Genomic DNA, 25109 nt, shown 5'->3' on the forward strand with positions numbered 1-25109 from the left:
TGCCTGTCTCATGTTTGATCACGTTAGGGCACGTTTGAACAAGGCGAGACTTGTCCTTTTGTTCCTTTGTTCGGTTTAATTGTGTAAAAAAAGCGGGCCATATATCAAGTGGATAACAAGTCAGCCATTTAGTATAAAAACAGTAGTCTCGCGAGAAACTTCACAATATCAGATCTCAAAAGATGAGCAAAAGAGGAGTAGAAATCGACTGGTCAAAATTACCAAACGCGTCGCCTAAACCCAAAAGACTTCACTTAGAAGAAGAAGACTCAGATGGCCTTTTTCACTGCCCAGTTCAAGGCTGCAAGCATGATGGATTTACCACACAACGCGGCTGTAGAAAACACACCAAGAACAAACACCGTTGGTACTTTTATTTCGACGAGAAGCCAAACATCCCTCAGAGTGAAGCATGTCAACAAAGCAACACACACGAGGCCATTGATGACAAGAATCCACATCAATTTAGAAAAGCTCTCTCTTTTGACATGTCAAGCAAAATCGCTCAAAATTTTTTGTCCTGGCTCACCGGCAGTGGTGGTGGGTGTAAAAGTGATCGGCAAGCACGCCAAATTGTCAGCAGGTGTTTAAAATTTCTTAAATTCTGTTGCGAAGAAGATGAGGATCTCACATTTGAAATTGTTGACTTTAGTCTATGTTCGCCTGATCTCCTTTTCAAATTTGTTGACATGATGCAAGATGAGTGGAAACTCGGACATGCAGGTCGCATAGGCTACTTGGACGCCATTGCAGAATTGGGGGATTTCAGAAAAGTTAATGGAGCTTCGGAATCGGTGTTAAGAGGGATATCTTGTACAGAACTGTTCTTGAAAAAAGTGCGCAAAACCGTGTCCAAGATGATGCGATTACAATGGACTAGCGAACTGGATATCGACGCCTTAGAAGCAAAGGGACACTGGGCCATGCTCGAAGAGCTCTTAGAAGTCGTAGGGCGATACTTGCCGCGCTACGAAAGCGTTCTGAAGTCATGCAAGGATAATCCAGGTTCGATATCCCCATTTGAGTTATCTTTTGCTACCAAATTTCTTGCCGTATATTTGTTCATCAAGGTCAAAGGTTCACGTCCAATGACATATCAGTATTTGACTGTTGAGATGGTGAAAAAAGCTAAAACCAACGGCGGATTTATTGATCAGAAAATGTTCAAAACAGCGGGAAAGTATGGCTTTGATTCTCTTTACCTGACCGAGACTAGCATGCAAGTGTTAGATGGCTACATCAATCACATTCGCCCTCTGCTCAAGCCGAACTGTGATTATGTTTTAGTAACGAGAAATGGAGGACAACACAACAAGCTTGGAGAACTAATGAGTAAACTGGTCTTCGATGCAACAGGAAAGTACGTTCATCCGACTCGCTATCGACAAATTGTCGAGACGGCAAGTACTAGACATCTCAGCAGCAGTGCGCAGAGCACAATTTCCGAGGACCAAAAACACAGCTCAGTCGTGGCAAAGGTTCACTATCAAAAACAACGATCGCGCGAGGTCGCTAGCAAAGCGCACAAATGTTTGGAAAAACTACACGGCGACAAGGGAACAGAGCTAGAAATGGAAGTGCGCACGAGACTTTCAGACAAGTCAACTTCTTCGCAAGAGCAAAATGATGACAACAGCGATAGTTCACCAGCCGAAGAGGACGAAAAGGTCACTAAAACACTATATGCTAGACAGACAGAAATTGGCACTAGAAGAAGAAAAAATGTGATGTTCACTCCAGAGGAAGACAAATATCTAAAACTTGGACTTAAGCGACATGGCTTCGGTCAGTGGAAAGCAATTCTGAGGGACCCCGATTTTCATTTTCACGAGGGAAGAACAGCTAATTCTCTGCTGAGCCGGGCAGCCAGAAAATTTGGATCATATTCTAAAAGATGAGAGCACTATCCCAAGTTGGCAGTGATTGGTTATGGCCCTGCCAATCACAATCGGTTTTAAGTTCCAAAAGCATGCTTGCAAATGTTTCTTCGCTACAAATTCAGACGACACAGAACATTTTGCCTCTTTCTTTGCTGCGCCGAATGAGTAAGATGGACAGGATTACAGAAAAACATCCCGCGCTGTCTTTGGGCGATCTAAAATTTGCTGGGGAATTTTTGGAAGAAATGTGTGCCTGCGACTACCCGAAAGAAACGGCTTTGTTGGCGGAAAGTCTACTTTGGCGACACTTGAACAAAACTTCGAACAGAAAAAGGTCTACATTTAGAGAGCTGATCCTGGCCTGTCTTTTTATCGCCATAAAGCTGGAGGATCGCAATATTGCAAAAAATAGCCAATTTCTAGAAACGATCTCGTCGCCGGTACAACGATGGGACATTCTCCGAGAAGAACTTGGTGTGCTACAGTCAGTGAACTGGAGACCCTTGGAACATTGCCGCATGATCGCAAAAGATTCTCCTTAGAATTCGAATCAGCCCAATTTGTGATTACCAAGACTAATAAAGACGACACTTTAGATGATAACTTGACTTTAATCATTACTGCATACGTGTATAAATATACGTCGCCAAAACATGTAACGCTTGTCTGTCACAGATGAATCGACTTTATCGCGTAATACTTGTAACATTCTTTATTAAACAATGTAATTTAATAACTAGTTTCCTTCGCTTGCATAAGCACTCAAACTAAGTAAGCACACTTCATGTTGCTATGATTACAAGATACTTAATTTACTTAGATCTTTAAGCCGATCTAAAACGATGTACACTCTTCAATCGCTAGAAACAAATGCTATGTTATGACACTCGAAACGAGACGTTTGCACAAAACGTACTAAGTAAACTTGGTCGAAAGACATGACCAATGCTATATAGACTGTTTTTACACTAAATGGCGTGCACGCACTCTCCTAACTTAGTGCAGTGCGGACTATATACGTTACATCTTATCAGTTTTATCAAGACTTAGTGTTCGGATAGCCAAATCGTCTGCTTGATCTATTTACTGCTGACTAGGCGTGTAGTAGTGTGTGATTCGCGCTCGTTTTGGCACCTCCTGGGGATCTTTCTTCTTCCTTGACCTCTTCTTCTGCGAGCAACTAATTTGGCTTGCTGATGCGCGAGGTCTGCTTAGTGAAGGCGTTGCCGTCGTAGGCGTGATGAACATGGCGTTTTCGTCTTCGGAATCGATCTCTTTGGGAAACGGCAATGGGCTCCATACGTTTTTTATGGTTGCCGCTTGGAGTGCCGAACACCATCCATGTTGTACGGCAGTGCGTTTTCGCTCTAACAGGACACACTTTCTCAAACCGGGAACTTCTTCTCTCAGGAAGCGAAGTTTCAAAGCTTCTTCTGCCACCGACATCACATAGGACAATGCTGCTTTGGTGTCCGGATCTACTGCCGCGTCCTCCTGCATCTGGAGCTCTTGTAGTTCTTTTTCTTTCGCCAGGACCCAGTCGTCTTGATAGTACTTCTGTGCCTTCTCTGCCAGCATCCTTTCTTCCTCTTCTTTCTTCTTCGAAAAGTACTCAGCCCTTGATCTTTCGATGTTCGGATGATAAGGGCCTTCCACAGAGTCCAGCAGATGGGCGTCCTCTTCGTGCATCATTCCCAACGAGATCCATTTAGCCTTCAGATCTTCCAACAGGCGCTCTCGTCCGTCTTCCAACTGTTTCTCCCATCCATCCTTCAGACGCTTCATGCCAGCACCAATAAACTCCAGCTGTCTTTGCTTTAAACTATGCCGCGGTTGTTGATCACGAAGTTTGGATACCTTCGTCATGTACTTCTCCCAACTACCCGTCTGGCTGGAATTGGAGCTTTGCCCATCTCCCTCGTCGTCCTCCTCCTCTTCTTCTTCTTCCTCCCTTTGTCCACACGTTCCTTGAACGGCTTCGTCTCCAGCGAGGTGGTCGCTTTCAGAGTCTTCAACCAGTGTCACGTTTCGGATTAATTCCTTCTCGTCTTCGTCGAGGAAATCATCCTCAGAAGCGGTTCCTGGGACAGGCGGGGGCAGTTCGTCATCCGGAGTCTTGGCAACGCTGCTCGCCCAAACTATACAATCCATCGCGTGGGACTTCAGAAATTCTTGAACCCCCGCCACCGGTGGCGTTTTCAAGGTCGTGAAGAAGAATTTGCGGAGACGAACATCCATTGCGTCATTGTGTTCTTCACCGAAATCCATGGCTCGCTGGCAGGTTATGAAGATCGGACACTTGATGTTCAACGGAGTGGACGAGCTATACTTTCGGTCGTGAGCGGTGAGCCCTCCCTGGGTGAGGACCTGAAAGCATCAAAATAGAATGTTCTCAAAAACACAGTAGGCACGGCAATAAAGTGCATATCCATGCAACAGTCGAGCGTTAAACATGAACTCGTTTTCAACATGGACTCGCTCTCAGCATACATGAAAACAACAACAAAAAATCAAAGACTCGCACGCACCTTCCAGTCGTCTGGATCTAGGAGCTTCGCGTATGCTTCGTCAAGAAAGATGACCTGGGTTGCTTTATCTATCATGCTCTTGTTAAACGTCTTCTGTTTTGTAACCATTGCAATGTATCTAAAAATAAACAATGTCTACACTAAATAAGAGTAAGAGCACTGCCGACTCGACAAATGGCGGATTAGATTAAAGCTGGATACGAATGTTTACTACAAGTATCCATGTAAGAAAACAGTGTAATGTAATGCAATGTAATCAGAGCCAGCTATAAAGGCCAAAGCAAATTAAACTTACCTTTGAGGGATAACGCGACTCATAGGGGTGAACAGGCTGGTCTTTCCACTGTTTGGTTCCCCTATCAAACACAACACTTTCTCCTTATGCTGTTTAATGCCACAGTTGAGAAGCCTGATGAAATATTCGCAAAAGTGCTCAATTTCTGTCTGGTTGAGGCTGTTCTCCAAGATCTCTTTGAAGTATCCTGGTTGTGGTATTTTCGTGTGTTCGTAGTCAATAAATGCCCTGGGAGATTCTCTTCCGATGTTTGTGTCTCCAATCGGATTTAAGACGAACTTTCGCTGACTAACTGAGAAGCACCACCCTTCTTTTACTTCAATTAAATCGTAGTTGATGTGTAGCTCTTTAGTAAACTCGCATTCTTTGTCGCCCAGAATTTCCACCAGCTTGTTCAGATGCTTTATGATGGTATCTTTAAACTCGTCGTTGCTGCCAAGCAGGGAGAGGAATTTCTTCACCGAACAGCAGTGTTGGTATGTGTACTTTGAACACGCCACCTTTTTGAACACTTCTCCTCCATGCAGTGCGTAACCCAGTTTCGCCATGGCTCGCTCAACATCATGCATCGCAATAACTATTGGAGATGCCAGGGCTTTGGTAACCTTGGAAACTTCTGTAGGCAAATTAGATGCTTCGATGCCATACACGTCGAACTCCAGGCCAGCACTGACAAGAGCCGGTATTAAACTGTCCCGTAGCTTTGTTACGAACAAACTAGAAACAGCTTGCATTCGGACGACACGTTCGCTTCCGTGCAGAGATGACATGGGCTCGTCCAGCAGTTGATCCTGTAATATTTCCATTCCATTAGAAAATGAAATGTCTACTTTGTTCTGTAGAAATTTGTTGTTGTGATCTTTCAAGGTGTTACATAACGGTGCGGCTGATTTTTCCTCGTTTCCTCTTTTACACTCCGGCAGAGCGTTGGCCGTAACTTCCATGCCCGTATGTAATAGTGCAGAATGCACTGGAACGGTTGAAACGCGCATGCCATTGGGCGACTGCACCGCAATCCAATAGTTTATGGCTGGCCAGTACGTTTTCTCTGATATTTCGTTCTCGCCATCCTCTTCGTCTTCGTTGTTTTCCTTTTTGCTCTTGTTTTTGCCTCTTCTCTCCAGGACGGCGACAGCCGAGAAAAAAAAACGCCACTCCTTTCACATGCATTTTAATCGCCTCGTCGCACTCATCGCGCTTTTGGCAAATGTTTCTCCACAAGTCGTCAACGTTTGTGTGTTGCTCATTTGTGCCATACGAAACTTTAGCAGATAGCAACGAACAGGATCTTTGCACTGCAGGTAATACCTTGCTGACCAGGGCACTTCGGATTCTCTGAGGTTTACACAAGCAAGTTTTAAAAAAAATTAATTACTGATATGATCTTAATCGATGCAATCACATTTTTAAAACAGAGCTGCGTGGTTCGTGAATCACAGAAGATGCTTTCCAGAACTAAACAGTTTAAACGTAAGAGTCTTTGTATGTTTTCATTCTAGGTTTGTCCGCTCTATGCTGCGAGGCTAAGTGTATCTTGTGTTTCACGAATTATTCCTCGTAAAGGAAATGAGAGCACCCTTTACAATTTCTTGCTTAAAAACCAAAAGAAAATTTAAAAAAAATCGATGCAATCACATCAGTTTTAAAACAAAGCTTCGTGGTTCGTGAATCACAGAAGATGCTTTCCAGAGCTAAACAGTTTAAACGTAAGAGTCTTTGCATGTTTTCATTCTAGGTTTGTCCGTTCTATGCTGCAAGGCTAAGTGTATCTTGTGTTTCACGAATTGTTCCTCGTAAAGGAAATGAGAGCAGCTTTTACAATTTCTTGCTTAAAAACTAAAAGAAATCGAGAGAAAAAAATGAAAACAACTTACCTTACTGTTTAGTTGCCGTGCGGGAGCTGTCGCCATGACTGTGGCTGTGTGAAGGTCTGAGAGCGTTGTTTTTCAGTCTACTTTTATAGTTACATGGTAGCTTGCTCATTTATATTCTGACAGAATCTTTTGTTTGCCATCTCGCGGAATATTAATTTCATCAGAACACTATTGTCATAAAAGGGAACGTTCGCGAGAATGCCGACTCGATGTGCAAAAAATTACGTAATTTCATTCCACTAGTACAAAAGAACGACCGTTTTAAAAGTCAAATGTTCAATCACGTTTCGGCAAACCAAGGCCCTCCTTTTGTTAGATAGCGCAATCAACAGTTGTCCATAACGAGTATTGTTTAAAGAAAGATTGTCACAGGAAGATGACTAAAATAAGTCCAAGCACTTTTTGTTTAGTTAGCGCAATCAACAGTTATCAATGCCGGGTATTGTTTAAAAGAATCATTTCCACATCAACATGATATAACGTAATTACATTCAAACGTATGCCTTCGGTGATATTTTTCTGGTTGATTAAAAACAACATTCTTTTTGGAGTGTTCATAAAAATGAACGCTTGCAAGAATGCCAGTTCGCTGTACAAATAACCACTATATCCATTACAGCTGTTGTACTCAGCAAATGTGTACTATTCATTTATGTTCTCTATAGTAAAGAAATCTGAAACAACACAAGGATGGCGAAGACAACGGAGACAGAGCTTACAGTTAACTGATGAAAACTGCATTAAGGAATATCAAATTTGACAGGACAGCATAACTGCAAGTGCTGTTTCCGTCTTATCCGTAACATCCGCTACACTTAAGAAGAAATGTCTTAACTCCGTATTAAAGAGATCTAAAAAGGAACGGGGATGGCGGAGACAACGGGGACAGTACTTACAGTTCTCAAATTTGACAGGACTGCAGAACTGTAAGTGCTGTTCCCGTTATATCCGTAACAACCGCTGCACTTAGAAAGAAATGTCTTTACTCCGTATTAAAGAGATCTAAAAAGGAACGGAGATGGCGGAGACAACGGGGACAGTACTTACAGTCTTTACTCCGTATTAAAGAGATCTAAAAGGGAACGGAGATGGCGGAGACAACGGGGACAGTACTTACAGTTTTCTTTCTCTTTCTCTCTATCTCTCTCTCTCAACTCTCTCTCTCAATAAATAATTAATATATTAATATATTAATAATTAATATATTAATATATAAATATATTAATAATTAATATTAATATATTAATTATTAATATATTAATATATTAATATATTAATAATATATTGGAGAGAGAGAGAGTAGAGAGGGAGAGAAGAAAGGGAACTTTGTAACGTAAAAGGGAACTTTGTAACGAAAAAAGGGAATTTTGTAACGTAGGGAACTTTTGTAACGTGCTTAGGGAACTTTTGTAACGATCATCGGGAACTTTTGTAACGATGGGGAACTTTTGTAACGTGAATTAGGGCACTTTGGTAACGACTACAAAAAACCTTATCTACGATGAAAGATAACTGACTTCACAATTGTAACTACTAACAGGGGTTTATAGGTAGTATTATAGCAGAAACCAACACGTTTGACTTCTTTTTTCACTAACTATTCTTTGTATACTTTTCGGATTCCATCGTTTGGGAGGGATGATCCCACGAAGAAAAAGATGCAATTTTATTTCGTTAACACAACCGAAACGTACAAAACTTTATTAATAATTTACATCTACTTGATCAAAAAAGAGATATAGTATAAACGTAGTAAACAATAACAGTGGTTTGCACTTTGATAATTGAGTTTTTCATTGAATAATACCAAGCACTTTCAGTTACCTGCTATTTCGAAAGAAAAGTTCAAGTGCCTGTTGTCCATGGAATGGTAACAAATTAAACTGAAACGTTAACAAAATTTAAACGTACTAACGCAATTTTGAGCTAAGCTCTTGTAATAACGCTAACAACTACAAACAGTTGTTTCACCCACTTATAAAACCGCTGCCAAAATTTGGCACACATCCCTTTTATACTATCTTTCATCTGAAATTTTAACTGATTAAATTTTGATGGTAAGAGTTGAAACCAAGAGTCTGGTAACGACGGTGGACCCCCCCGGGGGGAACCCAAAAAAGTTTTATACGGGGAGGCTCCGCCCCAAGCTCTTACCCCTTACCCTTTTATATACCATTTTGACAGAAATTGCACCCCTTTCGTATACCTTTTACTGAAAAAGGTACCCCTTTCATATACCCAAAAGACGTGACATAGCCCTAGAACAGGACGTTTTCTTGTCATTTTTATGAAGCGCTTAATAAATTAAAATAATACAGCCATAAAGTGGGTCTGTTCGAAATATTTTAATTACAGGCCTTTTAAAAAACCTAAATGACGGATTTTCATACCCTTTCATATACCTAAACTTGTGAAATCCCTACCCTTTTATATACCTGAAGCCTGAAAAAGGTACCCCTTTCGGGCGGAGCCTCCCCGTATAGGCCGTTATATGGAGTATCCCCCCGGGGTGGACCCGCGTAATTACCATAGCCTTCTGCCTATTTGAACTCTTTAGAGCCTTTCCCCGTTACTAAAAACGGCTCCAGCTGAACAATTTTAGCTGGTAAATGAAAACATCTGAACGACAGAAAAATATAAACGCGTTAAGTAACGAAAAGGTTAACTTGACCTTATGACAAAAAGGCAACTAAATGCAGCCCCTCACCTTAATTTCTTCCCGTCATTAATTTCTAAAACTTCACAGCAAGTTTAGAATGCTTGCTCATAAGGGCAAAAAATCTCAGCAAAGGTCACTGCCCGAATTTGATTACGTTTTTCACCGAGTAAAAAAAGACGTGAAAACTACAATAAGGGTTTATCAGCGAACAGAACTTATAGCCTTTTCGCATGATCTTTTTCACATAGTTTGCAACAAAGTTTTGCAATGTTTTGAGCCCTACAATGGGACTAGTGAACCCGCGACCAAGTTAAAATCCACTGCAGTTTTGCCCTACTTCAAAGGTCTTTCCGAACAACTTCGCCGCTGCCTTCAACAACAAGGTGTGCGTGCTGTTTTCAAGTCGGAAACCACACTACGATCACACCTAGTACGGCCGAAAGACGCTGTTGATTCCACTAAACAAGATGGCGTTGTTTACATCGGCGAGACGGGAAGACCTATGCAAGACAGGATCAAAGAGCACGACCGGGACATCCGACTTGCCCGTACCCAGACCTCCGCCGTTGCAGAACACACCAACAACACCGGACACTACCCGTTTGGAATGAGGTAAAGTTTATTGATCGTGACCCACACTGGTACAAACGCAGGGTCAAAGAGGCAATCACATAAGACTCACCCTAAATACAACAGGGATAATGGAATGAAATTCCTGAGGCATGGAGCCCACGATCAGAAACACAACAAAGGAGAATGTACGACAGCGGACCGCTGAGGGAACAACAGCACACAGAAACAGCGAGGATTGAAATGCACCAATCACAGCTGTAGAAAACCAACCAATCACAGCGCGGCAGCGTGTATAAGTTCACGCACAACCAGTCGACCTTATCGCCTGATGAAGACTAGCAGTGTGCAGTCGAAACGTCGCGTTCTCCATGCACACGTGACACGTGTAGACAAACGAAAAATACTTTTGTACTCTACCACGATGAATAACCACAAGATTTTTTTACGATATATTATAGGCATACTATCTATGCCTGTTCAAGATAAACTCAGAATGCTACAAAATACTCAATGAAGCATCAAACAAAGACACTGCCATGTACCACTGTAACGGGTCAAGATTTGCAAAATACTACCAAGGGTTTAAAAATCAGTTTTCCTTTTAGCTTATCTTATTATACATACTATCTACTAAAAAGATAACGTATTTATTTATATTTTTTATCTTTTCAATGATGAGTACCTGCAATGCCTTACGTTAGCCACGCACCTAAAACTTTAGGGTCTAGGTAGGGTGTGGTAAGAGATAACGCCCTCTTTAAAACAGCTATAGCTATTATTATTTTTTTTACCAAGTGCAGATCTCTGCCTCACTCAGCAGGAATTAAATAAATTATATATCGTATTATGTATATGATCATACAGTAGCACCGATTAGATTGGTAGCTAGGACATCCCAAGGTTTGTGCGGTAGATCGCCAACTTAATTTTTTCTTTTTCCTTGTTTTGCGCCGGGTTTTTCAACTTTATCAGCGGTATGACTTTCAGTGTTTGAAATAACCTTTCTTCTTTACAGTTCTGTGTTTCTATTTCCCAACACAAGCTCTTCTGGAATAATTATTTGTAGTTGTTTGTTAGTCCTCTTATATTCTACAGAGTGCTTTTCAGGGCCTCGGTATGCGCAATTGTTAGGTGCGTAGTTTTCAAAATATATCTACGCTGTGTCATGCGTGTTGCAAGGAGCAAGTTGCTTATGTTATAAATTATGTCAAGATGTATTTGCATCACTGATATTTGCCCATGAAGTAACTCAAACTGTCATTTTTTGCGTCCATAGAGACTTAACCACATTACCGCTCAATTACGCGGGTGTTCAAAAACCCATTTCGTGGCCCTAACTCCCTTTCCTTGAAAGGGAAAAATATAAATTTGGGTCACTTTTGCTCTCGTGATGTTTTAATTTGATTATAATATTGTGTCCTATCTCTCAAAAAAATATGCCGATAATGACATTCGGAACATCTAGCAAATAGGGAGCTTTCGTAACGTTGCCGCTTTTAAGACATAGGTAACTTCAAATCTTTATAAAAAATAAAGGACTGCGCCGTTTCCTTTGATTTTTCTCTGGTATATTGCCTAAGCATAACTTAATATTGTGCTAAAGTTTGAGAAATTTGGTTAATAGTTTTATAAATAAAGTTTTCAAAGTCACTAAACACGAAATGAGCTTTTTCCGAACGTGATTCTGTTCATTGGCATGAAGAGTCAAACGGTTACACGGCAGAATTTTTCTGGCGTCATAACTCACATTTAAATTAATGTGGTAATGAGAGAATGGTGTGGGACATAAATGGTAAGCCAATAGCTACATTTCGGCCAAGAAATTAGATTAAAAGCTTTTAACAGGATGCTTACCACGAAAAAGGGCACATTTGTAACCTCTAAGCTACATATTAGTATCTTATTCAGTGATGTTGAAGTGGTATATGCTGACCACTTGTATGCATTGGAATTACATGTTAAAGGTTATTTCAGCCTTTGAATGGCTTCGCTGCGTGCAGAATTGTTCGAGCTATCATAAATAGAGAATGGCGTTACAAAAGTGCCTTACTTTTCTTCTAGAGAGAGAGAGAGAAAGAGAAAGAGAAAGAAAACTGTAAGTACTGTCCCCGTTGTTTCCGCCATCTCCGTTCCCTTTTAGATCTCTTTAATACGGAGTTAAGACTGTAAGTACTGTCCCCGTTGTCTCCGCCATCCCCGTTCCTTTTTAGATCTCTTTAATACGGAGTAAAGACATTTCTTCCTAAGTGTAGCGGATGTTACGGATATAACGGGAACAGCACTTGCAGTTCTGCAGTCCTGTCAAATTTGAGAACTGTAAGTACTGTCCCCGTTGTCTCCGCCATCCCCGTTCCTTTTTAGATCTCTTCAATACGGAGTTAAGACATTTCTTTCTAAGTGTAGCAGATGTTACGGATAAAACGGGGACAACACTTAAAGTTCTGCAGTCCTGTCAAATTTGATATTCTTTAATTAAGTTCTTATTTACCGTAAGTTCTGCCAACGGGGTTATCTTCGCCATCCCCGTTGTGTTTCAAATTTCTTTGCCACATTTCTTTTTCATTTAGCGGATATCACGGAAATGACGGGACCAACAGTTATAGATTATCGTATGGAATGGCTGTTCGGATATATTCTGAGATTTGCTTCTCTTGTAACCGTATTTCTTTAACAAGAACAAGCGGACCTATCGATACATGTTCCTATTTAAAAGGAACGCAATTTAGACCTCGGTGCAATATCCAATATTATCGCGCTGAGACAACAAGAAAACGTTATTTCTAGGATTGCACCACCTTGAAATTGTAAAAAATTATCGGTCAGGCGAAATTAATGTGGAAGTTCAAATGTTTTTAACGTTTTAAAGAAAGGAACTAGAAATTTGGGAAACGATCACTATGTTTACCCATTTTAAAGAGTATCACAAAAATCATAAAAAAATTTAAGCGTTTATATGGTTTTGGGGGACACTGTCTCAAAGACTGTATAGATTTTTAACCATGTTTCAAGGTCCGTAACTTCGTCTCTGTTCACCCTAAAACCATCAAACTTAGTCAAATGACCAATCTCACCATGATCTTTCATGTGGTGGTGCCAGGTTATTGATTGCTTAAAATTAAAAACTCGCCCCAGGTCCCTGTGCAACCTCGAAACGACCAATTATAATCCTATTATTATTATTATTATTATTATTATTATTATTATTATCATTATCATTATTTCATTATTGTTATTGTTATTATTGCTGTGTACAATGTGTTACATGTAATTGCTTTTCAGTTGTCTCCACACAAACGTCACTTGTTCTCGAACCTTGAGGACTGTGGTATAGTGTCTCATGTACGGCTTACTATTTATCCAGATGGAGGTGTCAGTCGAATGAGATGTTGGGGTGTACCAGCTCTTAGAAACCAATCCAAGCTTTAATCCTTTTCAATGTATATGTCCATCAATGATTAATAAAACATAATTATACCAAATTCAAGGAATGTGTGATGAACAGAACTTGTTGTTAGAGAAACATGTAGTTGTCCATATTTGTAGGTCATTCAGCCAAGCAACATTGATCAGCCACTTTTTTGTTGTTTGAATTTTTCAATGTTTTGTTTGAACGGCCCTATTCTCCCAGAGAAGTGTAAGGATTAAGATGATTTTTCAGTGTGGATCACACTGACCAAATGTGAAGCACCTGACCCACTTCACTCTACTTCCGGCCATTTTTAGCACCTGGTCCAGTCAAAACTTGAGCTACATGTATAGGATAAGCAGATTTCAGGTCGGTACAAAACGTGGACTCCCTTTTGGACCCCTTTCTGGACACCCTAATTTTTTCAGAAGAAAATGGGATCGTGATTTAAATATTTATAATATGATTGAATTATATAGCAAATCAAAGATCTCTTCGAGATATCGACTTTGTTTGCATGAAGTTAGTATGAGTAGAAGGTTTATCCTGGGCATTGTTGTTCGAACATATCATGGAAGAATTCAAACGTCTTTCAGTTCAAGCATTTTTTTTTATTTTCGCGGAGTAAATGCTGTATTTGTCAGTCGCGACGACTGGGTGCTTTGCGACTCAGATACTTTGGCTTGGTTAAAAAAGGTAAACTTTGACGTTTGCCTTTAACATGTTTAATCGAAATAGTTGTTTCCTTTCGAGTTAGAAAGATTTCTACTCGGCTTAATTCAGAAAAATAACGCCTGATCGCAGGTTAGGTTACGCACGACAGAGTTACCTTTGTCTCGTCACGCAATCTTAACACCACATTGAGAAGTAAATTTTCGTTTGGATATTACCAAAAGCCGCTTCTCCTCGCGTTATTCTTTACCTTACGGCTACACATGCCATTTCTAACGACTACATTTCCAGCAAAACAGTTGCTGTTTATTTTTCTAATGGCGATGCATTAACTTCTGAACAGAAGAAACGTTTAACGTTTACTGTTTTCCACCGGAAGTAATTTCACAACAGGCTACAAAAACACTTATAAATATCACTTAACACATTTAATGATGTTGCAATTAGCGAAGCGCACTAATGACGTCACAGAATTTGACCCCCGGTGTGAGTCAGATAAAATTCGGACAAACAAACCGCTCTCTGTAAGAGCAATGTATGGTTGGCGGCCACTTTGGAGGCATATTTAGCGATTGTTTCACAAAACCATGGCCAGATTGGCTCGGATTTCGAGAGAAAGCCTTACCTGTGCAACGTAGAAAGCTCAAACCGTGGTTTGAAACAAAAGGTTTGTCAAACAGAGCGATTATTCAATAAATGTGTAAAATGTTTTACTCTCAGTTATTGAATGGATTATAAAGGCCCGATTTGCTGCCGGGATTTGCTGAAAGAAAACATTTATTTTTATGAGAAATGCAAAACGTTTACACTGTTCTTAGTGGCACATTTTGCAACACAACAAAGCTAACCTCAGATTTATGCAACCACAAAATTACACAAAGAAACGCTCGTCCGATCGGTCCCCTTGCTTGACCCGAATATTTAAAGAGGTCAATTTCGTTACACAATTGTCGCGGCAAATACTATTTAATATACACTGATCGAGCTCGGCAGCTGTAGCTGCAGTCTGTAATAGTAATGGGGATAAATAACAGCTTTATTAAAATCAAACCCGCCGTCAATTCCATTAGAAAGGCGTTTGAATAGCATAGTATTTTCGCCCTCTATCTATCATGTGTCGAAACAGATCGGATGACCGGCGATCAGTGCCGTCAAATTCGGGAAGAATTCTGAATTTCTTGCAACCGACGATCTTTCCGGGGCCTAAATGAAGCAAACAGACAAGTGCTATCCTTCGAAATTATATAATTGGATAGTAATTCGCTATCCGCCGCTTAAATTTCTCGGCAGCCTGAATAATTTTGCAGTGGGAATCAAGGTGTCATTGCCGGATTTCGACTAATAAATTCAATTTTGGGCCATTTTTTGGATACCTTCAATCTGTTTTTCAATTACTAAAGCAAAAATGTTTGGAATCTATCATTTTTCGAGCCTTTCGAGAATCTCGGCCTCAAATTGTGCCTTTCTCGCCCTTTTTTTCTTGTCAAGGATGCGTCCCCTCCATACAAAGCCTTTGCCGAAACTAAAATTGTATCATGTGGCAAAATCTATTTTTAGTAATAGTGCGCTTCGCTAGATGATGTTGCAATTTCTAAATTGTGCAACTCAGCAGAAATAATCAATTGTCACGAAATGAGTTCCCTTTGGTTAACTATTAGCAACGTTTTAGTGTGTGAAAGACTTGCGTTCTTAATCGTTTTAAACTTCGCTGCCTTCGAGCGCTGAACCCCTTACATTCTTAATTGGTTATGTGACGTAAGATTTGGGCTACTCACGTTTTTGATTCTTATATAACGTTTGTAAATTGACAAGTCACGTTTTTTCTACAAGAACGGAAGTGCTGAAGCACAACTATAGAGTGACACTTTACAAGTCACGCGCTTTGATCACCCACAGCGGAAAGTATTCCCTTGAGAAATTAAAACAGTCCCTTGAGAGTTAACAAGAATGCGATCCCTTCCGGTTCAGATTTTAGCCCATGTAAACGCTATTCTCCTACTTTTTGCTTGTAAACAAGGAAAAAAAGTCGAAAAAATGAGAATAATGAATAAATTACCACACCGTTTTGCCTGGAATATTCATATTATTTCACAAAAGAATCACAGAGTTTACCACCGTTAGCATTGATATGCGACTTAACATTTAACTTTATTACACAGCAAACACATTTTAAAGATTTTTTAGGCTTAAACTTCAATTTCAAGTCTTACCATTTGCAAACCGGATGAAACTGAACCTTTTAAAGATCTTAACGCAAAATTATTCCTAAATCAAATAAACGTTTATATTTAATTAAATTGGCACACAATTTGCAATACGGCTGTACATATATTTGGTCGAAGAAGAAAAAACCAATACACTGAAAGTGATTCTAACCAAAAGTACCCATGTCATACCTGACACAAGAAAATAACGCTTATTTTGCTTCTAACGGCAAATGTAATGTGTCCTTGAATAAACATTGACTGACTTCACATATTCCTTGTCCGTTTTGGGTTTTTTTCCATCCATATTTCCTGGGGAATTGAGTTTTGTGTAATTTGCACGCAAGACTGAAATCCAAGCCATCCATGCTTGATTACTGAAAAGAATCTAATCTTAGCTGTTTTAAATTTCCGTTTTGATTTTTAGAAATGCAACTATCCCTTTTGTGTTCGGAACCACTTTTATCCATCGGGTGTTGAAACACAGTGATTCAAACCTCATTTGTCGCTCACAGTTTCTTACGTTTTTACCATCTCCAACACCATATGGTATATCTTTGTATCTCACCCCCACCATCCCTCTACATGTGGCAGCATTTCACTTTCAATATGGAACCATTACTATTTTAAATATTTAAATCATGATTACATCTTTTTCTGGAAAAAAAAGGGGAGTAGTGAGGGAAGGACCGAATTAACCTTTTATTTGTGGAATTAATTATTTTTTGTGGAATTAATTAAGTGGGTGACGTCATAGGGGCGTAAGTGACGTCATCAAAAATGGGGCGTAAGTGGCGTCATCAAAATGGGGCGTAATCTAAAAATAGAATAGTGACATCATCTCGGGGCGTAAGTGACGTCATCAAAAATGGGGCGTAATCTAAAAATAGAATAGTGACATCATCTCGGGGTGTAAGAGCGTTGGGGTGTAATCTAAAAATAGACAAATTACATCATTGGGGCGTAATCTAAAAATATAATAGTGACATCACAATACCCCTGGGGTTAACGTCATAAAAAAAATGATGAGAACATAATTTAAAAATACAACAATAAAACTGAAAAGAGAATTTTGATTCAAACTTTGCAAATCACGTTTATCTGGCTAGTAAACGCTATAGTTTATATCATAGTTAATAGAGGGAAATGGTTAGGAATCCCGACAAAGTTCTTTGTTGTATGTTTTTGTTCCCTATTTTGGGGGTTGACCCTGCACAAAACCTGACAAAATACAATAGGTGGTTACGTGTGTTCATGTTACTAACCATTAAAAACATTGCGATTACGTAATTCATGCATAGTGTATGAGCGCAAAACAAAAGATGTGCAGGGTCGTGGACCTTCCAACATAAATCTTGGCCTCTTTGTTTGCTCCTTTGATGTTTGCCGGGCTTCCTAACCATTTCCCTATATTAACTATGTTTATATTCACTGTGTATTGTTGATAAGACAAAATAAAGCTCTCTTCCCTAAAATTTTTATTTTATTTTTCTGAACTCCACTAAAGCATATTAAAAATGTGTAAGAAGCTTCTTTAGATTGGATTTTGAACAATCGTTGCGTAAATGTTGCGTGCTGTCCGGACCAAGGGCCGTCAAACCGAACCACCGTGTTCAATATTACAGACTGAGTAATCGAGTAAGCACAGAAGCTGTTGTCTTTTCACTTGCATTGTAACTTACAGGATAAATCTCTGCTCTTCTTCTAAGCTGAGAAATACACGTTCGCGTCTTTTTCGTCCGGACCAATGGCCACATACTGAAGTTATGCTATGGATGGATAATCTTTAATTCTTCGGCATATGAAGGTAGCTGACATATTACTAACAATTTAAGGTGGCCCGCGGGTATTTATGAGGCTGACAGTTCCCTTTTTTAAGCGCGCTTTTAAACGGGAAAACGTGAAGCGATTGCTTAGATTTTTGAGAATCTGAAAGAATAATGCTTATATTATATAAAATGATAAATTTTATGGCGATCAAACGCGATTTGTCTAAGTTATGAGCGATTTTCGGAAGCCTTCGTTTTTAATAAAATGCGATTATTTTGAACTTGCCACGGTGAATTTTTCTGTAATTACCCCAAAACGCTGCCAAACAGTTGAAGTTTACTCACAACAACTTACAGGAAAATCCACTCCGTAGATTTCCTGAACGAGCGACATCTTTATTTTGCCTTTAAAAACTGTTTTGTTATGCGTCTGTCTTGACCGTCGCATATATGTGATACACTAACCCAGTACCAGCCAGTTTTGAGTCTGATGTCACCTTAATCTTGTGTGTAAAAGTTAAAAAGATCGTGTATATACATCAAATGTTAGCAGTCAATAAAGATGGATGGTTTTCAGTCGAATTTTTGAAAATATCAAACAAATGACGTTATTTCAAATTGCGAAAAATTTGTCGATTTGTTTTTCATTTTTTTAAAGCTGCAGCTAGAACAGGATATTGCAAAGGTTTGTGCCGAGTTTTAGCGTATTTTGTTCATACGGTTTGAAGAATTTCGGTCGCAAAGTCGGGTACATTTGCTTTCCAAGTTCTAATCGCTTTGTAAACCTCGCATTTCGAATGAAATTATTCTGTTGTTGTTTGAAGAGAGGTGTTACTTCCAAATTCCGCACGATCTTCTACCGTCAGGGAATACATATGCAGGAACGGTATTTGTCATTTTAGTAGTAACTATTTCAGGCTGTGTTATTTCCAAGTGGCAGAAGATCGTGCGGAATTTGAAAGCAACACCTTTCTTCGAAAACCACAGTATAATTTCATTCGACATGCGGGGTTTACAAAGCGACCAAATCTTGGAAAGTAAATGTACCTGACTTTCCGACCGAAATTCTACAAACCGTATGATAGGAACACGCTGAAACTCGGCACAAACCTTTGCAATATCCTGTTCTAGCTGCAAATCGACAAATTTTTCGCAATTTGAAATAACGTCATTTGTTTGATATTTTTAAAAATTCGACTGAAAACCATCCATCTTTATTGACTGCTAACATTTGATGTATATACACGATCCTTTTAACTTTTACACACAAGATTAAGGTGACATCAGACTCAAAACTGGCTGGTACTGGGTTAGTGTAAGTATCACATATATGCGACGGTCAGGTCAGATGCATAACACAGCAGTTTGTAAAGGCAAAATATAGATGTCGCTCGTTCAGGAAATCTACGGAGTGGATTTTCTTGTGAGTAAACTTCAACTGTTTGGCAGCGTTTTGGGGTAATTATAGAAAAATTCACCGTGGCATTTTCAAAATAATCGCATTTTATTAAAAACGAAGGCTTCCGAAAATCGCTCATAACTTTAACAAATCGCGTTTGATCGCCATAAAATTTATCATTTTATATAATATAAGCATTATTCTTTCAGGTTCTCAAAAATCAAAGCGCGCTTAATTCAAAGAGGTCTATGACCTACTCGTGAATGCGAAAGATATATTTGAATCATTCCTTTAAACAGTATAGTATCGATGGAAAATATTCATTATAGGGATTAATAATAATAATCAATTTTATTTAAAGAGGGTGAACATATAACAGGTCGCTTAGGTATAAGAATTACTTTTTTCGCCACTTACATTGCTTAGTAAACCGATGGCTCAGTGGTACAGCTCTGCGTTCTAAAGCGTGTGACCCGGGTTCAACTCTCGTACCCTGTCGCTAAAATTCTTTTTTCCTTCTTATTTTTTTCCACGGATATTATATACATATCTGTCTTTTATAGAGTTTCGTTATTCTTTTACTGATTATCCTTTAATAAATCGTGCCGTGCTCTAACCTTCCCAGTCTTTTAATAACACATACATAAAGTCACTGGTCATCGTTTCCGAATGTTCGCGATAATTATATAAGAAAAGGCAATATTTCATCGTTTGGGAAACGATTGTTTCTCATTTACAGGGGTGAAGTGTTTTCTACACTTATTTCTTTGAACTGATACCTTGGCAAAGCTGTATTTTTATTCACAGCCGAGGGAAACGAAATTTAGAACCAGAACCAGAGTTAGCATTTTTTTGGCGTTACCTGTCACGGTGATTTGTCAATCGTATGCAAATTTTTTCAGATTTTGACTCGCAAAGTCATGCTTCACTGAGCAGAACAGAGTCCGCTTGCAGTTCAGCTGTTTTGTTTTGCTTTTTTGTTTTCAGGCCTAAGTTATAATAAAAATTAATATCAGTATAGAATAGCATGCTTATCAAAAAAAGGATTGTCTGGAGAAAGAAACTCGAACGTACAAACGAAAGAAAGCGACAAAATGTCGAATGTAATTAAAATTTGACCTTTTGCGTCTCGTTTCATGCTCAGGATGTTTACGTTTATATCTTTGATTGTTCGCTTGATTGATTAAAATTTATTATACTTTTTAGCCACTCTGGGTTCAAGCCGAAGAGATTTAAATTATTAATGGCTTTCCGAAACATTTGGTTGTCAGTTCAAAGTTACTTTTTGTTGTTTTAAGCGTGAAATTTACCGCCGCTAGTATAATTATTTCCGCACCGTCTGCATACAATCACGAATTAATTCTGTCTTTTCGCGTTCGTACGTTCCGAATAAATTACAAGCCGTTCAGCCGTGCAGTTTCACCCGTTCCACACAACTTTGTGAGCCGTGCGTTACCCGTTCGGTAGCCGTGTATTTTACCCGTTCGGTATAAAGCCCTTAGTGTACGTTTTCGCGTGAGAGGTCAATGCATAAATTATTATTCATAAATTAAACTTAACGGCCCATCGACCGACCGACCGACTGACTGAGTGAAAATTTGCATATCACTTTCCATAACCATACTCGTTTCATTACATTCACGAGTAAAAAGGGAACTGTCAGCCTCATAAATACCCGCGGGCCACCTTAAGCCAAATGACCAGGAGTAAGTTACTTAAACACATTGTAGTGCTAAGCCGTGTTGTATAATGAATACTTTTTGTAAAATTTCTCAAACCATTTGTTGGTTTGAAAATATAATTTAGAAAAGTCGAAGTTATATGCAGGCTATCTTTCAAAGCATTGACAAGATTCATAATACAAGTTCGCCACTTGGCTTAGGAATTCCACCGTTGGACTAAGGTTTCCCGGAGCATTGCAATGGCCTTTCTGCTCACCTATTCATCGATATTCAAGTTTTATTGTACATGCAGCAAGGTTGAAAACGGTCCAGTCCTTTGTTGGTTAACATGTTTAGAAGAGGAACTATGAAGATAAAAGCTTGTTAAGAAAAGGAGCACGAGCCCTTCCTCCTAAAACAAATAACATGTGAAACATCGAATCTGTTCTTAAAATTACCTCTTTAAACTTTCGAGACATGTTACAAAAGCATTTTAATAGCACCTGAGGGAAGTGGAAAATTGGCTTTAGCGGATTGTGATTCCAACCCGGAGGTTTACGGTAATTGGCTTACGCTCATGGTTGTCCATGTAAAGAAGAGGCTTTCTGTCGGTTAGCGTAAGTGCTCTGGCGATAATCACACGGCCATAATAAATATCTGAATTTCTAGTTTATATTTCTTGTTTCGTAATAAGTTTAGAAACAAACCAACACCATCAATTCCTTTAATGTAGTAATTTATTTCTTGCCATTATCTGGTTGGCTTTGTAAGAATCAGGGGGTTTCAAGCCTAGCATTAACTGCAAGTGGCAAAAGTTGATGAAGTTTAAGGCATTTACCCAAATATATCTCTTGGAAATACACTTTCATGGTGGCACGGTAGTCGTGGTGGTAGTTGGCACGGGAGGTGGGATTTCCTTGATCAGTTTAGCCAGAAGACCCTGGTTTGCATACAGTTTGCATATCACAGGCTTCCGATAGCAACGATGATATTCTCCAGCTCCGGGCAACTGATGCCAATAGTGATGCAGTCAGTGGCGACAAGCAAGACCAGCAAGAAAAGTTCTTTGATGAAATAGCCCGTGAGTTTGATCAAGACGAGAAAACTACTGAAACTACTTTTTCATTGTAACTAAAGATAAGCAACGAGCCAGGGGAAATAATTTCACCAATTTTTGTTAGCCACCCAAAAGATGGTTCCTGTAAAATGATTTTAATTCCTAAGAAGTTAAACAAGCATGTGGAATATCATCACTGTAAGATTGACACACTCGAGAGCGCCATTCGGCTCAGAAAACCTGGCTGTTTTATGGCCTTTACCACCTCAAGAAGTATCATTCTGTTCTTATTACAAAGGACCAAAAAAGGGGCAGCACCCTCTATAAATTAACAGAACACGGTCGGTAAACAGAATACATGTACTGTTAATCTTTCAAAATGTTTCCTCGACGGGCTTCTTCATTCCCCGAAAGTTTACGAAACTACTTACGGTCGCCGCGGGGGACACCTACAACATGAATTAATTCATGAAGCGAAATTTTGCTTGACCTGCATCTTTTAAAACGCTTATTTCTCGGCTGTTATGGGTGCGATTAAGCTCAAATTTTACAGAGACATACAGAAATGATGAAAGACTATGAATGTGATCTTTTATTTGGTAGATTGCAGTTAACGGCGATGTTAATGCCTCGTTAGTTCCAAATTGGGAAGAACGTGATTTTGGGGCAGAGTTTGCGGAACGAGTAGGAGACAGCACACTGTGATCTTTTCAAAAACTAATCAGTCAATACCTCTAGAGTGTCATAACAGAAGCGGATTTTTTAATTTAAAATTTGCCAGCAAGTTAAGGTGGTTTAAATGTGCAAATTTGAATTCAATGCCTTCTCTCTTTGACCTCTTTTTTTAAAAGCGCTCTTTTAGAATTCCGCTTCTGTTATGCAACACTACAGCATTCCTAGTTTACCTGTCTGCAGTGGCAGCTCATGAAGTTCTGTATCCGCGCTGTATTCTCAGCCCCAAAATTGTCGCCCAGAATGCCATTGCTGTTAGCGACATGTACTTACAGCGCCCGTTTTCAGGGTGCGCGGCATAATAGTTCGCATATTTTGAACTAGTCAGTTGTAATTGGCTAATGGATTTAGCTTTGGGAATACTCTGACGAGTACCGCAAATTAATGTATTCTCAAATGTTGTTCCTTGTTCGGCCTGTTTGTCTTTCAGCCCGTTCGTCTTTATGGAGCTTCACGCGAATTCTGCAAGCGCAAGTAATTTGTAATTTGCCGCGTTGATCATATAAAACTGAAAAATACAACAAACGAGCGCATGTTGTTGTCGGAACGAGCCGACCCACGCCGCCGTGGGAGTTCGCATTCTATTGTTTCTAAAAATTAATTATTCAACTTTGGATTGATCGAAAGTTATAAATAGTTGATTGTAACTTTTCAGTTGCGAAAGAGAGCTCCCGATCAATGCGCTGCAGTTCGCTTAGAAAAGACATTTCAATTGTGGGTTCCAAGAGCGATCGCGATCGAAGAGTATGTATCTCAATTTCTGCGCATTCTGGTGTTATCAGTTTGTCACACTTCACTGATGCTTAATTGCCATGGCTTGGCCTCTATTGTTTAAATTAGCGGGAATTTTAAAAGCGGTCAAATCAACTCACGGGCGGAGAATCAGACAAGTTGAAAAATATAATGCTTCCAAGCATCGGATTTTCGTGAAAAAGCGGCAAGTAAATCTTGAAATGCTACTTATAAAAAGCCATATGAATGCTTTCCTGCTTAGTTCTTTTTTCTCGAGATTTTCAATCCCAAAGTAACGATCCCATACATGCAGAGCCACAAAATAGCTGCATTTGAGGCCGAAAAATATAATACTTCCCAAACAGTAACAGACCTAAAAGTAGTCGCATTGTCTTTATTTACCTCATTTTTACAAAAGCCATATGAATGGGAACGAGTAAACTAAACCGTTTTCTTGTTAAAAGTAGAATTCCCGAGCAGTGGTGACTGTTTTTGGCCGACTTTCTTTGTTATTATGTCTACTTTGTCTAATGAGCTTTTGAATATTCGCGCGAAAAGGGCTTCAGAAGTCCCGGATGTGTCGCGGCATCATGGACGACCAAACTTTGAGATTTCCGAATGTCTCCCGATCAAAACACGGTTTCCAAATGGTAATTATATTCCACGCTTTAATTGTGAGAACAATGCGTTTTTTAACAAAAAAGACACGATTGTTTATCAGTGAATATTATTATGATAACTCTGAGTTACACGAATATTATTAGGCCATAGACTTCCTTCAATCTATATAAACGCATAAAGTTAAGCGTTGTTGTAAATTGGATAAAATCTCGTAAGATTGACTATAAGACAGCACATTGTGATCTTGTTAAAATCTGATCAGTAAATATCTGTAGTGTGTCATAACAGAAGCGGAATTTTTAGTTTTAAGTTTGCGAGGGAGTTATGATGGTTTAAAAGCAAAATTTACATTTAATCCTTTCTCTCTCTTTTTAAAATCGCTCTTTTAAAATTCCGCTTCTGTTATGACACACTACAGTATTCCTAGTTTACCTCTCTGCAGTGGCAGCTCATGAAGTTCTATATCCGCGCTGTATTCTCTGCCACAAAATTGTAGGAAAAGTCCAAACTTTGAGCTTTCCGAAGGTGTTCCGACCAAAACACGAATGAAAGTGCAATTATGGTAATTAAATTCCACGCTTTAATGTTGAGCTCAGAAACGGACAATGCGTTTTCAAAACAAGACATGACTGCTTATGAATTTAAATGCATTTTACTGTTTTACAAAATGTAATGGCTTTCTTGTCATCATAACGCATAAAAAGAAAAAAAAGTAAATTGACAGGTATCTCTTACTCGCGGCGAAACAGTTTTCGTCTGAACTATCGATGATACAACATCAAATGTTTTATTGCCCCTTCAGGATCAGAACTGACGTTCTCGTTTTTGAAGGAAAAAAAATTAAAAAACAAAACAAAATCTCTTAGAACAGATTTTGAATTACAAACAAATGTTTGTCTACGACTTGTATTTTTTGCTCTTTTGTTGGCTGGGGCCACTGGCTTTTCTCTTGGCATCGCATACTTCCACTGCGAAGGCTCTCTAATATACCTTGAGGATGCCTCGGTGAAGCGATTTCTGGCAGGATGCAGTTGAAGTAGAACCACT

The 25109-nt window shown here is 39.3% G+C and overlaps 2 protein-coding genes across 2 annotated transcripts in view; both read left to right on the forward strand.

Moving 5' to 3' along the window:
* The window catches only part of LOC144639395 (allantoicase-like), a 70192-nt gene extending 56904 nt beyond the window's left edge, over nucleotides 1–13288 (forward strand). Inside the window, exon 12 of the mRNA XM_078498711.1 lies at nucleotides 13089–13288. Coding sequence (XP_078354837.1) covers nucleotides 13089–13235 — 147 coding nt within the window. The 3' untranslated portion in view covers nucleotides 13236–13288. The remainder of the gene's footprint in view (nucleotides 1–13088) is intronic.
* Nucleotides 183–10865, forward strand: LOC144638070 (uncharacterized). The gene is made up of 3 exons (XM_078497174.1): nucleotides 183–1879; nucleotides 9648–9721; nucleotides 10825–10865. Exons 1-3 carry the CDS (start codon nucleotides 183–185, stop codon nucleotides 10863–10865), a joined length of 1812 nt encoding a protein of 603 aa, XP_078353300.1.
* Nucleotides 13289–25109: the final 11821 nt, after the last annotated feature.

The sequence above is a fragment of the Oculina patagonica genome, chromosome 2 (assembly GCF_052425735.1).
Source record: "Oculina patagonica isolate OP01 chromosome 2, crgOcupat, whole genome shotgun sequence".
Lineage (NCBI taxonomy): Eukaryota > Metazoa > Cnidaria > Anthozoa > Scleractinia > Oculinidae > Oculina > Oculina patagonica.